Source organism: Notechis scutatus, chromosome 1, assembly GCF_049901735.1.
Source record: "Notechis scutatus isolate UNSWTSFEM ecotype Mainland chromosome 1, rNotScu1.2, whole genome shotgun sequence".
NCBI lineage: Eukaryota > Metazoa > Chordata > Lepidosauria > Squamata > Elapidae > Notechis > Notechis scutatus.
The window spans coordinates 143,231,285-143,248,499 of NC_142009.1; the positions used below are offsets into that span (position 1 = coordinate 143,231,285).

Consider the following 17,215-nt stretch of genomic DNA (forward strand, 5'->3'; position numbering starts at 1 on the left):
CAAAACTCATTTAACAACTGCCTTGCTTAGCAATGGAAATTTTGGGCTCAGTTATGGTCATAAGTCGAGGACTACCTGTACGATAAGAGAGACTCATCGTGGTTATTTAATTGTTGAGATATTCTCCATCCTATATATTTGATGTGGAATGAATGTAATTTATTGAGAGAAATGTTTTCTTCACTATCAATATAATCTACTATTATAACTGTGGAAATGCCTCATGTTTATTGAAAGTGGCAAGTTTAGCATTACTTATATATGTTTTACATTGGCTGCATGTGAACATTACTTACATTCCATCCATATTCTTCCACATTTGAACTTTAAAATCTTTAGAACATGTAGCTTAGCAGCTTATTCTTTTCTTTTTCTCAGCTTGCTTCCCCATGTTTTTAGTGTCCAGTTGATGCTTGGTATTGAGAAGATTACCGTACTTATTGATAGGTGTGTGACAATTACAGGTTTTCAAATGAATTATTGTGAAGTCTGTTAAAATATATCTATTAAAATACTTTTGAATATGGCTACCATGGAAAAGCAGCTTGTAAACAAATAGATAACCATCATACCTACATAATCTCTGAACTAGGTGATTAAAATAGGTTACATGGGGCTCCTTTTGGAAAGCAGTTCGAAATGATAGATTTGGCAGATTATGTCAACCAAAATACTGTCAGGATATGTATTATGTTAACATTATATATCAATTAGCATCCAGACTCAATTTAAGACTCTGATTCTTATCTTTCAAGCCTAATTAGATTGGAGCAAGGTCATCTACTGACTTTTCTATTATTTTAAAATTAACGATAATGTCAGCCTTGGAAGCCATATTTTACTAGGAAGCTTCAAGGTTGCCACATTTAGTGCCTGGGAATTTGGGAGTGGGGATTTAGTAGAGGGGAAGAAGATTAGACTCAACAACATTCTTCTCAGAAAGTCAAGGACATGTTACCTTGCGCCTGAAGAGGAGTGTCTAGAAGAATGCCTCCAGTTTGGACGACGGTTTGATTGGACCATGTGATGGACTGGTGGGTTCAGGGGATGGATCTTTGAATTTCTTTGGGGATGGAAAATCAGGAACTCTCAGATTCGGGTTTTCCCAGATGTGCCAATATGACAACTTTAATAAAATGGCACTTTGAGAAAATGCTTGTCTCTGAGTTTATTGGGTTGGAGTTTGTTAGTTGGAACGCTAACATTATATAACTCAGGGCACCCACTGTATTCATCACATGAGGAAATTGTCTCGGTCCTACCATCAAAAGTGAATCAGTTCCTTATTTCAATTTATAAGTCCTTTTTCTCAAGGGCTCAGGTTTGGAGGCTTTCTTGGTGATGTCCCTCGCTGGTAAAACTCTCTTCTCAGAATAGACCAGTTTCTTTTATTTCTTCCTATTCTTTTGTCTGAAAAATTATGTAGTTTTCTCTATTTTCTATGACTGATTCAAGGGAATGTGTTATGTGTGTACTGTTAAAATATTTTTTTTCCTGAAAGGTGTGCATCTGAAAGGCAGGTTTAGTGATATTATAAGTAAATAAACAAAATAATTGCCATTGGGTGCCATTGGGCATCTTGATATTTAATACCTGTCCTTTCTGTCTCTTCCTGAAGTATACGCTTTTGAAGTATCACAGCCACAAAGCCTTTCAAAGGTTGTCTATTCAAGCAAGTAGACATTTGGCCTCTCTTTTCTTTCCTTTTGAAACGCATACCTGAAAGTATGTTTCAAGCAATTTACCTCTTTCATGTGTTCCTTATTTAATCCAAATAAGCGTGTGACATGAAAGCTAAAAAGCAAAGTACACCATAATGCAATTAGTTCCTGTGATGTCTACAGAACATTTTAGAAAGACCATCTCTTTTACAGTGGCCAACGAACATATCAGATAATTAAAGCTAAAATAAATGTTCCGGTGTTCTACCAAAGACACAACATTCCCTTTACCGTGGCTCTGAATTTCCAAAGCAATAATTTATATCTTCAGGACCACCAAAATGTAGCATTCCAAAACAACAATGGGTTTAACATAAAAACAAGTCTGTTATTAGTTGTTTTTTTTTCATTTAGCATTAAACATTTAATAAATAATCAGGAACTTTTATTGGGCTCTTTCTTCTCTATTTTTTATTTCCTGCATTGTACCTCATAATTATTAGGCACTGTAAATTAAAATCAGTAGCTTCTTTCTGACTGAATCAATACTAGTTTGGGAGTGTGTTTGCCTTCCGACAGATAAACCTACTTATTAAGAACCAGGAATTGTGAACCATGTTTGAGGCAAAATAAAAGAATGTTTTCACTGACAGAGGATATTCTGTTTCATCTAGGCAATATGATATTTTCTCCCCAAACACATTTAAATTAGAACACACATATTTTGGACAACTTCTTTTTCTATTGGGATTTATCTAGGTATCCATGTGTGATAAAGAAAGTCTGTGTTGTTGTTAGATTTGTGCAGGGAGGGATATAATACTGAAAACCTAATTCCCTTCTCTGGCAGAGACATAAGGAGAAACTGGGAAGCACCTTAGTTATCATATTAAACATTTATTTTTCTTTAGATATTTATATAAAGCTTGCATTACAGAACCCTACTCTTTTCTGCTCATTTCTTTTAACACCCAGAAAAACAGCCAGTACGAAGGTGGTGCAATTTATATTGTCTTCATGTATTATTAGTTACATTTCAAAGATTCTTATGCAATAAGGCCTCTCTAAGTCCATTTCTTCAAAAATGGCATATGCTTTTTCATTATTGGAATAGGGACAATAAAGAGAAGATCCCAACATGAAATTATGTCACCCGGATAGCTAAACTTTTTATTTGTGTAATGTCAAATAACTATGATGAGTAATAAATTGTATTGGAGGTGAATTGTACTGTATTTTCCGGACTATAGAGCGCATCGGAATATAAGCCGCACCCATTAAATTTTAAAAGAAAAAATATTTTTACATATATTAGTCGCACCAGACTATAAGCCGCAGATATATACATTGTGAAATGAGATATCTACACAGAAAGAGAAGAATGCTCTTCGCATGAGGCCAGACGTCTCCAACGTCTCACCATTGATTCATTAACGCCAAGCTTATGTGCAGCACCTCTGTTTCCTTCCTGGATAGACAGATCGATTGCTTTCAACTTAAAAGCTGCATCGTATGCTTTTCTTCATGTACTTTCCATGATGAGGGTGTGAAAAATATTTTGCGTTCATGCATGTCGTGCTGCTTCCGTCGAGCGCGCCAAAAACTACTGGTAGCGTCTGTCACATTTTTGCGCCCCTGATGGCAGTTAGCGAAGAAAAATCTATAGATAAGCCGCATTGTTGTACAAGCCACAGGGTTCAAAGCGTGGGAAAAAAAATAGCGGCTTATAGTCTGGAAAATACGGTACATTGATAGTAACATTGTAGAAACTCTATGATGATACATATTGATTGTCGAGGCAAGTAATTAGATTGGGAGAGGAAATGTTCTTTTCACAGCCACTTTTAAGGTAACAATTGTTGGATTAATCATAACACTTTACAGACAATAAAAATTACATTGTGCTCTGTCTAATGTTGGCCTAGTTAAATGCGATATAAAACTTTATACAAAAGCATGCAAAGAACCATAAAAATTCTGTGTGTATATGTTTAATTTCAATGTGTTTTCTTTCATTCTCTGGCAGACACTTTCCATTTCCAAGACGGATAATCAACCACAAGGATTAGCAACCAGTGTAAGGTGGGGGCAGACACCCATCAATCAGTCTACTCCATGGGATACAGATGAGCCACCATCGAAACAAATGAGGGAGACTGAAAACCCAGGTATACTTTCAGCCTTATTTGCAATTCTGCTGGAGAAAATTGTTCAAAGCACATTCAACATGCTCTTTCCATTCCACTCTAAGTAAGGCTTTATCGTGAGTCCCTTTTTAAATATCACAGTTGGCTTTGCTTTCTAGTTAGAAAGACCTCTTCAGGTTACCCTATGCCAGGGGTGTCCAACCTTGGCAACTTTAAGACTTGTGGACTTCAACTCCCAGAAAGCTGGCTGAGGAATTCTGGGAGTTGAAGTCCACAAGTCTTAAAGTTGCCAAGGTTGGACACCCCTGCTCTATGCCATGGCTAATACGAAAGTATTAAGATGCTGTGAATTTGTTAAAGTTCTTCTGCCCTTTCTGTGTCTGTTTATCCTGTGCCAGAATAATAATAAAATCCCCCTGGTGTTTAGGTTTAGGTCCTTTGGTTATGATGTTATCTAGATATGTTTCATACATAAAGTCTCTTTTTGTGTTCAGAGCCACCTGAAACATTTTCCAGCTTCCTGATACATCCAGCTTTGCCAGGCGCCTAATTATAATCTCTTTGTAGCGGCTGGAACATGGTTATTATACACACTGAGTGTTTGTCAGGGAGCCACAAAAACACATTGGAGAAAGAGGTTAATTTTTTGGGAAGCAGAAAATTACAGAAAACTGTAAACATACTGTCTTGCACATTGATCAGGATTTTTAAATGCTGGTACTTTCCTGCCATATTATAGCATTTACTGCTTTGCACTTACCATTTTGGACTGGTGTCAGTCCATCCCTCTTGTTATAAGATAGAAGGGGACAGACTCAACAGAATCACATTTGCGGGGGGAGCTATTTGGGGGGACTTGACTTTTTGCAAAAATTGTTCTTATTGCTAGCTTTCCTTTTTCCAGGTACAGCTCCATGGGTTACAACAGTTGCAGCAGGTAGCCAACCAACTCTTATAAGTCATTCTTATGGGATGAATCAGCCACCGACCTTCAGCCCAGCAGTCAACGTCCAAGCCCCTGTCATTGGAGTCACACCCTCACTCCCTCCACATGTTACCCCCCAGCTTCCATTAATGCCAGCTCATTACCAGCTTCCGCAGCAGCCTTCACGGCCTCTCAGTAACATGGTTGTGAATCTGCAAAGCCAGCCTTTGTACACAAACAGTCAACCCATTACTATGTCTTCTATGACTGGGGTTGGTCAGGTGACTCACCCAGGCCATGGGGCAGTAGGGAATGGTCACATGACTTGTCCTGTCCTGCCTCCACCACCACCTGCTTTGCCTTCAGCTGCCCTACCTAATAGTGTTCCAGCCACCAATGGGCAGGCTGCTCCTCAGCTTCCTCCTAACCCGACGGGCAATCAGGACAACACAAATGGGGTGCAGATGCTACGGACTGTTGGTGTGGGGAAATACGAGTTTACAGATCCATGGCATCCAAAAGGTAAGTCATCCCGAACTCTTCATATTTTTGGTAATCGGTACCTTCAAGGATATGTCCACTTTGTGGAGGGTAATAAGATAGTAATATTGAACTTCTGCCAGCAGCTGGAAGAAGAGGAAGTCCTGCCAATTAAAGCCTCTATCGTGTTGACAATCTTGCACCAGCACTTTGGCATCTGTTCTCCTGCCTTGTATCTGAGGTAGCTTTTCATGAATTAAAGATGATAAACTTGCTCTTCCAAGAAGACAGAGGGGAAAAATGTACTTGTTTTGGTACTGAATAACACTTTCCAAAGTATCTCGAATAAGTAGAGATTCATATATTAAAGCACATGAGACTGCTGTTGCTCTTTGCCATGGATTTTCTTTTATTTCTCTTGAGAAGCCCTTTCTTATAAGTCACACCACCATCTTTCTTGCTTTTGTTGTGCTTTTCGAGTTATGCTGTTTCATGTGAAGTGTCAGAATTTTTCTCCTTTTAACATTTAGAAGAATTAGGTTGATGTTCCAATCAGCTCTGGGTACTGGATAGATTAATTAGCCTGACAAAAATAATATAGACATCCCATAGGGTTTTGCCACTCAAAGAGCTATTTTACATGGCATATTTGAAATGGCATATATGTAAAACTATCAGGCTCTTCGAGCTGATGTTAGCCCAACAGCAGCAGGATGGGAAAGTTCCCTGGTGCAAAGAATTAGATGTGCATCCAATCGTGTTTGGATTGACCCTGGGAAATCAAGAGGGAAAGGAATCAGCAAATGGGCGAAAGCAAATCAGATCTGTGTGCTCTGAATTGTGTGTGTATGCATGGTCACCCTTTGCTCTGTCCCAGATGGATCAACATTCTAGCTGTAGGCCAGTTTTAAATCTGTCAAGGGGAAAAATATACAGGTGCCAACACACTATTTGGATATGGAAACCGAGTTCATGTTGTGTATGTTCATGTATATGTGAGATCATTGTGTGTGTGTGTGTGTACAACATTGTGTGTGTGTGTGTGTGTGTATGTAGATATAGATATATACAGATATATAATATGTCTAACAATGTGAAAGACAAGTAATTTCTCCTTTTAAAAATATAAAGAGCCAGATATTTAAATTAATTCTTAAAATTTTAGACCCTTATGTTGAGGGTTTTTATGGATACATGAAAATAATGGCTTTACTGCCATTACTGTTCTTCCTTGTATTTCTAAAGATTTTAAAGATTATTTTTGTCTTAGTAAAAAAAAAAGCAGGACAATTAATAAGGTTGAAAAACTATCTCAACAGTTAATATAAGAGAGGATCTTTCAAATATTAAAATGCCTTGCTGACAAAATTCAAATGCTAATGTATAATTCATGAAATCTAAAGCATCAGAATAATTCAATTTTTTTTTCTGGAGATGGTTCTTAAAAAATTGACAGAAATGCAAAGATTTAATATCCGTGTTCCAGAACCCTTTTAAGCTAATTTTCCTCTCCTGTGTGTCCTGGGCTAAGCTTACCAAAATAAGATGAGCCCATTTGATAGGAAGGTCTAACACAGATGTTTTATTCTTGCAGTTCACACCTAGAATCAAAGACGAACTGGAAGATGTGCATCCCATGCAATGAAATGGAGCCAGTATTCACATTAACAGATGACAGTCTTAGCTTTATGGTCATAATTTGTAGGGCACGCAACTGTTTTCTCATGAATTAAATTTTACTAGGTTCCCAGTTTATAGTCCTCCCCATCTGATTTATTCCCCCTCATTTAATAGTAAGGAGAGATTAAAGAATTCATATACAAATGCCTGAAAAGCAAAAGTAATTTATATATTTATTTATTGGAAGATTTATTTCCTTTCCTCCTTAAAAGCATGTACTTTGAAGCTATAATTGTACTTGTCAGATCTAACATCAAACAAGTAAATTTATAATCTAGTTAAATAAGAAGAAATCTTCAATTTCACAACTGGGCTCTATACTTAAGCCATGTTTAGAATGAAAACCTTAATATAAATTATCTTGCGTTCATAAAGAGAGTAATTTAATATCCCATTTAGATGTTTTGCATTTTTCAAATCTGATTAATTTTAGCTTTGCATGAGGCTGGCTGTATGTTCTCAACAAAAGGGGACAGTTATGGTTTAAGTATACAAACAAAAACGCTTCCACTAGTTTTTAGAGATTTTTTCCCCCTTATTTTGGATGAATCCCAGTATGCATGATAAGGACATTTGGCTAGAGATGTTTCTTCATCATTTTTCATAGTCTTTCAGTTAGTATTACCCCATCTGATATAGAAAAGCAAGCTTCCCTATTTTACATTTGACAGTTTATTTCAATATAGTATAACTGGTTTGCAATTCCTCAAATAGAAGAATGTGTCTTGCCAGTCTAGAAGTGGGAAACTGATTTAAAATTGCACATTTTATTTTTCCTAATTATGTTTCATTTGGGAAATGAATTGTATTCCTGTAGGATCTCCACTAGAATGCACTCAAATATTTTTGTCATAAGCCATTCCTATTTTATAATATAATATTTGCAAATAAATACATTGCAAATAATTTCAGTGCAAAACAAAGAATTAACTGGATATCCCATTTGCAATAGGTCAATGTTTTTCTATAGAAAAGTGGAAATTAAGTTCTTTTTGTTTTCATCTGATTTGCTTTAAATATTCTTTATGATCAGAATATGTCAGTTGAATATTTAATTGGTTGCTTATACTTGGTAGTGATGGGGTAGAGTATTTTTAGATAAGTGTTTAAATGTTTTGACTTGCTACATTATTTTAACAATATTTTCCTGTTACATATATTAAGAAATTACAATGTTATTGATGCAGTTATTGGAATTTTTGCAAACTATTTCTATTCTTCTTTCTCATTCATGCTCAGTATTTCCATACCATCAACATTAGAAAATGCTATGGGTAAAATAAAAACAGCTACAAGTGACTTAAATTAATATTTATGCTCCCAAAAATTCTGCCATCACTAACTACATGGAAAATTAAGCCCAGTGTTCCTTGTTTTCTGCAGTTGCCTGAAATCTAGAAATAACATTGGGCTTAATGTCACTGGGGCATGTAGAATCACAAAATAGCGTATCATATAGATTTTTACGTTTCTACCATTTTGTGTCTCTATTTTAAGTGTAATTTATCCCAATATTAGATAACAACATTAGATAAAATTATATTTTAATTCCCACTGAAATTAGACTGATTGGCTGCTCTGAGGAATTGTTTAATCAGCTGAATAATTTTAAAGACCTTACTTAAAGCATTTTATAAAAACTATGAGGAAATGCACTAGTTCACAGACAGTATGCTTCGAAATTATTAATCAAACGCTTGCATGAACTGCTAAAATTAAACTGGTGGTTCCTTCAGATACGTTCGACTGGTTCTCTATTTTGCCTTGATGAGCATCATCCTTAGGAACGCAGTTCTTTCCCATTACATTAAATATTTGTCCCAAATGAAGCTTACATTTATGTTCTGAGAATAACTAATTTTTCCAAGAGAAAAACTACAGACTAGAACCTAGTGGTTAAAGACTGGATACACTGTATATTCCCAGTAACCCTGTAAATTTCTCCTCCAAAAGACCCTGAAAATTCACATTTCATTTTACCAACTATGAAAATATCATTTAGAAAAGAAAATGGATGTATTGTATGTTTGTGTTGTTTATATGGAAGAACTTTTGGATACATACATAATTTTCTTCAAGAACCCTCTGAGTTGAGTGGTGTACAGGTACTCCTTGCTTGCTAACTGCCTTGTTTAGCAACCATTTGAGAGATGTAAAAAAAAATTTACATCCATGTAAAAAAAAAAAAAAGCAGCTTCATGACCAATCCTTCCCTTTATGACTGTTGTGGTGTCCACTGTTATACTATCACCATTTGGGTGTTTCATAACCGGTGTACATTTACAACAGTTGGAGTGTCTTAGAAACTCTGTTGCTAAATATTTTTGTTACTTATGTAATTGTAAACTTTTAGCAATGTTTTTAACACTTTGGGGATTTTCTTTAAATTTTATTAGCTGCCCTGAATATTCACTGATGTGGAAAGATGGAGAATCTATCAAATAAACCAATACAAATAAAGCAGAGCAGGAGTATTCCTTTGTACTTCTTTTTTGTTTTCAGTTGCTCCATCTAGTAGGTTTCAGCTGTATTCAGCTACATGGGATCCTCCCTATGATGAGAATAGCTTTATTTGTTGAATATAAATAGTGCAGACGGCAACATTCACTTGTCTTTTTTTAATAAGAATTGATCTAAATCCACGTATCTTTGCATAAATGGGAAGGAAAGCAATGCATGAGACAGCTAGACACAATAATTGTTTAATTCATGTAAACCATTGATTACTACTACTACTACTACTACTACTATAATAATAATAATAATAATAATAATAATAATAATAATAATAATAATAATAATAATAATAATAATAATAATAATAATAATAATAATAATAATATAAAAATAGAGAGAGGGGGGGGCACAAAAAGCACAGGTGGCTCTCCAGAGCTTGGCAGACAGAGTCAGAGATTAGAATCTCTTTGCTTCTTACCCATTTCAGCAATTGAAATAATTTAAATGTACTTCTTAAATTAAAAATCCCTAGTTAAACAGATTCTCCAGTATCCATGTTACCTGCAAACCAGTCCTATATGCATATCCCCATTTTAAATCCCAAGAACATTTCAATTACAAACGTTTTATTTGATTCCTCATATCTTGAAGCACAACAAGCTGGCTACGTTCACATTTCTGACTCAGTGAATTTCAGGTTCTCGCTACATTATTAGCTCACTATATTTTTGCGGTGTGTGTGTGTGTGTTACATAAAATCTCCAGAGGTGGGAATTAATTTAAATAACTCAAACTGTGATGGTAGGTAGTTGACAGGCTGCCAACAAAAGAGCGGTTCAGATGAATGCTTTGTTAGCTTCTGGAATAAGAAGCAAAGATGGCACTAGAGAAGATTGCTCCTGAGCATCCTGTCTGTTCCTGCCAAATCTCTGAAGAGTTCTGGATGATCAAGAGGGTAAAGAGATGCCAGGGGCATTGTTGGTGGAGAATAAGAAGCATGCATGATTAGATATGAGCATGAGCTCAGATTGAAGCCAACTTCGTGGCGGCAAAGCAAAATTACTTATTTGCTTTATTGCAGCTGAGGAATGCCAACCAACTGCACCATTTTAGAGGTGTACACCCTACTTGCAAGAAATAGTTTGGATGGCAAGTTGTGATTAACTGGCTGGTCCATTTATGGATTGCTTGCAGTCACTTTGGCAGCTGGATAGACAAGGTCCACTGAGATGTCAGAGGTAGCATCCTATGATATTTTTGATCCTGTGCATCCAGAAGAAGTAGGCAAGGTTTTTAGCTTTGCTACCTGTGGACCTGACCTTTGTCCTCTTGGCTGGTTAAAGTGTCAGGAAGGAAATCTGATATTGCATACAAGTTACAGTCAGCCTTGCAGCCCTTGAGGAGGAGGGAGTAGGTACAACCAGAAATCATGAAGGAGATGTCAATTTATCTTCTTCTCAGATCCATTGCTGTTGGTTGAAGAAAACATGGTGGGGCATCACTTACAAACAATAAGATGGTAGTGTATATGGAATGAAATATACAGGGGCATGGAATAGCATTATGTTGGTCATCCTCATGAATGACCTCTGACAGAATTCAGGTGGAGACAGCACAACCATCCTCATCCAACTTTTGGCAGCTCTTGACCATATTACTTTCTGGGGCTGTTTGTAAAGGTTGGGAGACACAATATTACAATGGTTCTACTACTCCTTTCTGAATGGGCAAATCCGGTCAGTAATTGTAGGGGCAGGAGGTCAAGGCAGTGCATTATAGGAGAAACCAAGGTTTAGTCCTCTACCATGTCCTGTTCAACATCATTACAAAGATGCTGAAAGAGTCCATCTATTATGTAAAGGTAGACCTTGGTTGACAATCATAATTGGGTATAGGAAATCTGTCATCAAGCAATACAGTCATAAAATTTAAAAAACAACAGCAATTCTGGTTGCAGTCATTAAGCAAATCACATATGGTCATTAAGCAAAATCACATGTCTGGGGCTTGCAACTTTCTGTCAGCTTCCCCATTTATTTGTTGGAAGCTGGCAGAGAAGTTTGCAAATGCCAATCCCATGACGTGCAGGATGCTCCAAACTTCGTAACTGTGCACCATTTACCAAGCACACAAATCATAAATCATGTGGCCTCAGGGATGCTATGGTGACCCCAGCTTTGAGGATTGGCCATAAGTCTCCTCATTCTGTGCCATTGTAACTTCAAGTCAACTCATTTCCTGAATTGAGGACTATCTGCATTTCCTCTTTGAATCTAATAAAAGATGTAGTAATGTCCTGACCATTGATTTGGAGGTTGTCATTGGATGGATGGATAGAAAATTGCTCAGAGAACTCAGGTTAGATGAAGGTGTTGTTGACCTTGTTGGCCTCTTAAAACTTCAACTGGTGCAAAATACAGAAGCCCTTGTATTTACTGGACAATCTCTAATGCCATACAAAACTGCTGCTGTGGGAACAGTGTTGGCAATTGGCCATAATGCTCTGTAACTCTTAAAACCTAGAAATTTACAAGACTAGCTATCTCAAAAACATTCTGCTGTCTCAATCCCAAAAAAGAGAATACTAGTTGAAGATTCATTAATGTATGTACGATAAGAAAATATCAAAAGTGGACATTCCTGTCTGGGATATTCTCTCCATTGGAAAAGCTTCCTGAAGTGAGGATGGCTTCCAATTTCACACCTCTTCTAGCAACTTACAAAAACCTGGCTTTTCCAAAATGCCTTTGGAATCCGAGTGCTGCAATATGTGATTGTTATTATGTGTTTTTATTGTATTCTACTTTATTCTCTCCACACACTCTACCACCCAACATCCTGTCGTGCTGCCTCATCTTGGCAGGGGAGAAAGTCTGGATAAGCAGAGAATGCTGGGAATGCATACCAAAAGTCAAAATTACATGGAACATGGCATGTAAGAAGCATAAATACTGGAAAGCTCACCACAGTGACAGATTTAACAGAATCGCAGAGAAGGAACTTTGGAGGTCTTCTAGGGCAACCCCTGATCAAGCAGGAGACACTGTATGATTTCAAAGAAATGACTATCTTCTTAAAAACCGCCGGTGATGGGGCACCCACAACTTCTGAAGGCAAGCCATTCCACTGATTAATTGCTCCAAATATCAAGACATTTCACCTATGATAAATATAAATGTTATTTTTATTCAATTTCAGTGATACCCAACTCCAACAGACTTTGAGCAGATTATAAAAATAAAGAGCAACATAACATCAAAATACAATAAATTAGACCAAAAAAATTAGGGGGATAACTACAAAGTAATTACAGGAAAGCCAGACATCACTAAATGTAGAACATCACAAACAAGGGAGTTCCATCCATCCTACCTCAGATTTTCAAGGCCTTCTACCACTAGAAATAGAACCATATGGGTCTTGGGGGGGAGGGCTCATTCCAGAGGGCATACCACATTATACAGAAGGTGGAGGAGGAGCCTGGTGGCGCAGTGGTTAAGGTACAGTATTGCAGGCAAACTGTACTCATAGCCTAGAGCAGTGATCCCCAACCTTTTTGACGCCGCGGCCCGGTACCGGCATCAGCTGGGCGCCGCGGCCCGGTACCAGCATCAGCTGGGCGCCGCCATCTTTTTGATGAAAACGTGCTTCCGGTGAGCTTTCTACCGGAAAAGCTCACCAGAAGTGCTGGCGCCGCCATCTTTTTTGATGAAAACATGCTTCCGGTGAGCTTTCTACCGGAAAAGCTCACCGAAGCACTTTTTCATGAAAAAAGATGGCGGCGCCAAAGCCGCGGACCGGTAGGAGTTGTTCCGCGGACCGGTGCCGTCCAGCGGACCGGTGGTTGGGGACCCTGGCCTAGAGTACATTGTGGCAGGGCTCAAGGTTGACTTAGCCTTCCATCCTTCCAAGTTCAGTAAAATGAGGACGCAGATTGTTGGGGGCAATATACAAATAATGCTTAACATTGTAAACTGCCCAGAGAATGCTATAAAGTACTATGGGGCAGTATATAAGCCTAAATGCTGTTGCTCTTGCTAAGGTGCACTTCCTAGCTACTGAAAGTCACTGTTTAATCGAGGGGAGCAAAGAGCATGCCTGCCCTATCGGTTTGTATCAGTCAGGCATAAATCACTAGAAACCAATGGTCCCTCAAACAATTGGCTGGTGCTTATAGAAAGATGAAATGAAATAAATGCAAGTTGACATCTTAGGCATCATTAAGCTGAAATGTACTGGAATTAGGCACTTGAAGTCAGAGGATCTGTTGTTTTCATAGTCAAGAAAAATTACATCAATTAGTTGTCCCAGACAACCCTTTCATATTATGATTAGCATTTTATGCTCCAAGCATTAATACAGAAGATACCTTATAAGGAATTTTATGATCAAGTACAATTTGAAATTGATCTACATTGTCTTGTGTCACTTTTTGCCTTTTTACACCATTTAGAATCTTTCGTGATAGAGCATTTCATGCATTTCTTCCATCATTTAACAGAGTTAAAATTACTATATAGGCTGTGGAGAGAAAATACAACAAAGGCTAGCACTCAGTAAAACAGCCATGGCCTTTGTATACCTGCGAAGACCAGAATCATGTGGGCCATGGTATTCCCTATTCTATTACATTCTATGCAAACAAAGTCGGACTTTAAAGGAGCAGGATAGAAAGATAGTAGACAATGCTGGACCTTTATGTTGGAGAAGACTGTTGAAAATATTCTGGACAACCAAGAAAACAAACCAATGGGTTGTTGAATGAATCTCACTTGAGGCATAAATGGCCAGGCTCAGGTTACATCCAACTTCAGATATGTTAGCCAAAGAGTCCTTGGAAGAGACTCTAATACTGGGAAAGCTAGAAGGAAAGAATTTAGAATAACTTTATTGTCACTTCGAATGTACGCTAATCAGTATACATTAAAATGAAATTTCATTGCCTACAGCTCTCAAAGGGTCTCCACCTTATTCTCAGAGAATAAGGTGACAACCAGCAGCAAGTTGAACGGATTCAATGGTGGCAGAAGAGACTTGAAAGAGTAAGTTAGGGATAGATCTTCTTGGAGAATATATATGTGGTGGCTAGGAGTCAAAAACAAATTGATGGCACATAATAAGTATAGGCTGTGGAGTAATTGGTTTATATCTAAATAAATTGACTCAGATTAGTGTAAAAGATCACATGCCAAGGTCTTGTTTCTGTAACTCTTCAGTGTCCTGAGAAGGATATCAAAAGTGCATGTGTATGCTTTGTGTTGCCTTTTACACCATAAGCATTCTTGTGAGCATTGTAACTTGGACATTTTTAGCTACTTATCCTGTACTTAAGTTCTGATTTTGCCATGATTTCCTCTTGCAACATCCTTTTTTGTCCTATTGCTTAGTGATTGATTATGTGCCATCAAGTCAGTGCTGCTTCTTAGCAACCAAGGAGATAAATTTTCTCCAGGAGATATCCCAATCTGGTCTTTCAGATTGTCCAACAGTGCCTCTTGCTTAGTATTTTTTGCTTGTTCTTTGCTTCATATCAGAAATCACTCATGCAAGTAGAATTATATTTCAGGTCATATCTCGGAAATATCCTTATGTTGAAAAAGAAAATAATTTTATACATCAAAGGCAACATTAGGTGTTTTTTTTTAAAAAAAATAGTTGTTTACATAGATCATCCTCTTGTGATTTATAATTAGTCTTGGGAGGATACATTTTTTAAAAGGAAGAAAAATAATATTGTTCCTCTTCAGTGATTAAATTGTAGCCTTTTATTCTTCTTGGGGAACGAAAAGAAATACACTCCAACTGCTGTTGCTTTTCTAAATAAGTAATTATAAAAGACAGCACATATGAGAGCAATGGTAGCCATGAAGCTAATTTCTTCCATCTATCATCAAGCAATTTATGCTATTTTGCTATCCCAGATCTAATCCAGTTCTCTATTTGTTGGTCCTTGATTTAAGTACACTGATGCATTTGTTAGAAAAATACTGTACTTACATAACCCATATTAGTGTCAACAGAAATACAATCTTTTGCCTTTATGTCTTGAAATTAACAAATTTGCAATTTCTACTTATGATGTATTTTTTTCCTAAGTAGGATTGGTACTGTTTCCTCATTACTGTTTCTTCACTGAGGTCTCTGCCAATTCCAATGTTAACTTCCAAAGTTAGTGTACTGATGGGGAACATTTGTAGTTTGCCAGATTTAACCTTTATTTATTAATTCTCATCAGGCTTATTGCAGCTCATCCATACCTTCCCTAATAGTAGCAGCTTACAAAGATAAGCAAGGGCACATATCATCCATATATTTATGGCAATGTATTCTGTATCTCCTGATGAGCTTGCCCAGTTGTTTCAAGTAAATTTTAAATAACAGGGACAAACTCTGAGGAATGCTACAATCTAATATCATGGGGCTGAACGTGATTCTGCCAGCTTTACCTTTTGTAACCAATCTCTGAGGAAGGATTGGGGAAGCATCTTAAAATATTCTAACTCTTTTTCTGCCAGGCATCTCAGGCGGATGCCATATTTGAGGATATCACACTACTGAGAGATACATTAGAACTTGTAACGGGTTTTATTATTGGAAGCAACAATTTAAATAGACTACGTGTCTTTTAAAATGGTGGTATGAGGAAAGCATAATAAGAAGTGGAAAGGTTGGCAGCAATCATTTCAAAAGCTGAAGTTGAGAGGTTCATATAAAAGAGAGATTAGGAACCTCTATTTTTGCTGAACTACAGTTCCCAGCAGCCCAAAGTCAGCATGCTGAAGAATTCAGCCACTTTTGAGAGTGCCACACTGATACAAAAAATATAGATATGTATCTCACATATGTACTTACACTTGATCTAGTAACAATATAATACTATTTGCATTGTATATTGCTGAGGTTTATAGCATTTTCCCTCAAACAACCAATATACGATTATATAGCTCTGTAAAGGACCTTGGAATACTCACCTCTAATGATCTAAGTGCTAGAGCCCACTGCAACTACATAGCCAAAAAGGCATTAAGAGTTGTTAACCTAATCCTACGTAGCTTTTTCTCTGGCAATATCACACTACTAACCAGAGCATACAAAACATTTGCTAGACCAATACTCGAATACAGTTCATCAGTCTGGAACCCTCATTACGTATCTGATATTAGCACAATTGAGAAAGTCCAGAAATATTTCACAAGAAGAGTTCTCCACTCTTCTACTCGTTGTAGAATACCTTATACCACCAGACTTGAAATTCTAGAACTAGAAAACCTTGAATTACGCCGTCTTCGGTCTGACTTAAGCATGGTATATAAAATCATACATTGCAATGTCCTACCTGTCAATGAATACTTCAGCTTCAACCATAACAACACAAGAGCACACAATAGATACAAACTCAAAGTAAACCGCACCAAACTTGATTGCAGGAAATACGACTTCAGCAATAGAGTAGTCAATGTCTGGAATACTTTACCCGACTCTGTAGTCTCTTCCCCAAACCCCAAAAACTTTAACCTTAGACTGTCTACCATTGACCTCACCCCTTTCCTAAGAGGTCTGTAGGGGGCGTGCATAAGCGCACCAACGTGCCTACCGTCCCTGTCCTATTGTTTCTCTATTCTTTTATTTTTCTTATATGTACCCATCTCATGTATTCACAACTATGTATACACTTATACTTATTATCTTGTAAACAATTGACAAATCAAATAAATAAAATAAATAAATAAAAATATATAGAGGCAATTCTGACTCTTCACAGAAAAGCATTTTCGTCCTCTGTACAAAATCATTATTTTCTTTTTTATTATACTGTGTAGAGCAAGAAGTGAACTCTTGACCTTCTCCATTAAGAGTTTCTTTAA

The 17,215-nt window shown here is 37.1% G+C and overlaps 1 protein-coding gene across 7 annotated transcripts in view; it reads left to right on the forward strand.

The window, feature by feature from the left end:
- The window catches only part of KLHL29 (kelch like family member 29), a 445,820-nt gene that overhangs the window by 278,982 nt on the left and 149,623 nt on the right, over positions 1 to 17,215 (forward strand). For all 7 annotated transcript variants that reach the window (XM_087947359.1, XM_026675543.2, XM_026675541.2 and 4 more), the window contains 2 exons: positions 3,688 to 3,829; positions 4,713 to 5,255. In XM_087947359.1, coding sequence (XP_087803485.1) covers positions 3,688 to 3,829; positions 4,713 to 5,255 — 685 coding nt within the window. The remainder of the gene's footprint in view (positions 1 to 3,687; positions 3,830 to 4,712; positions 5,256 to 17,215) is intronic.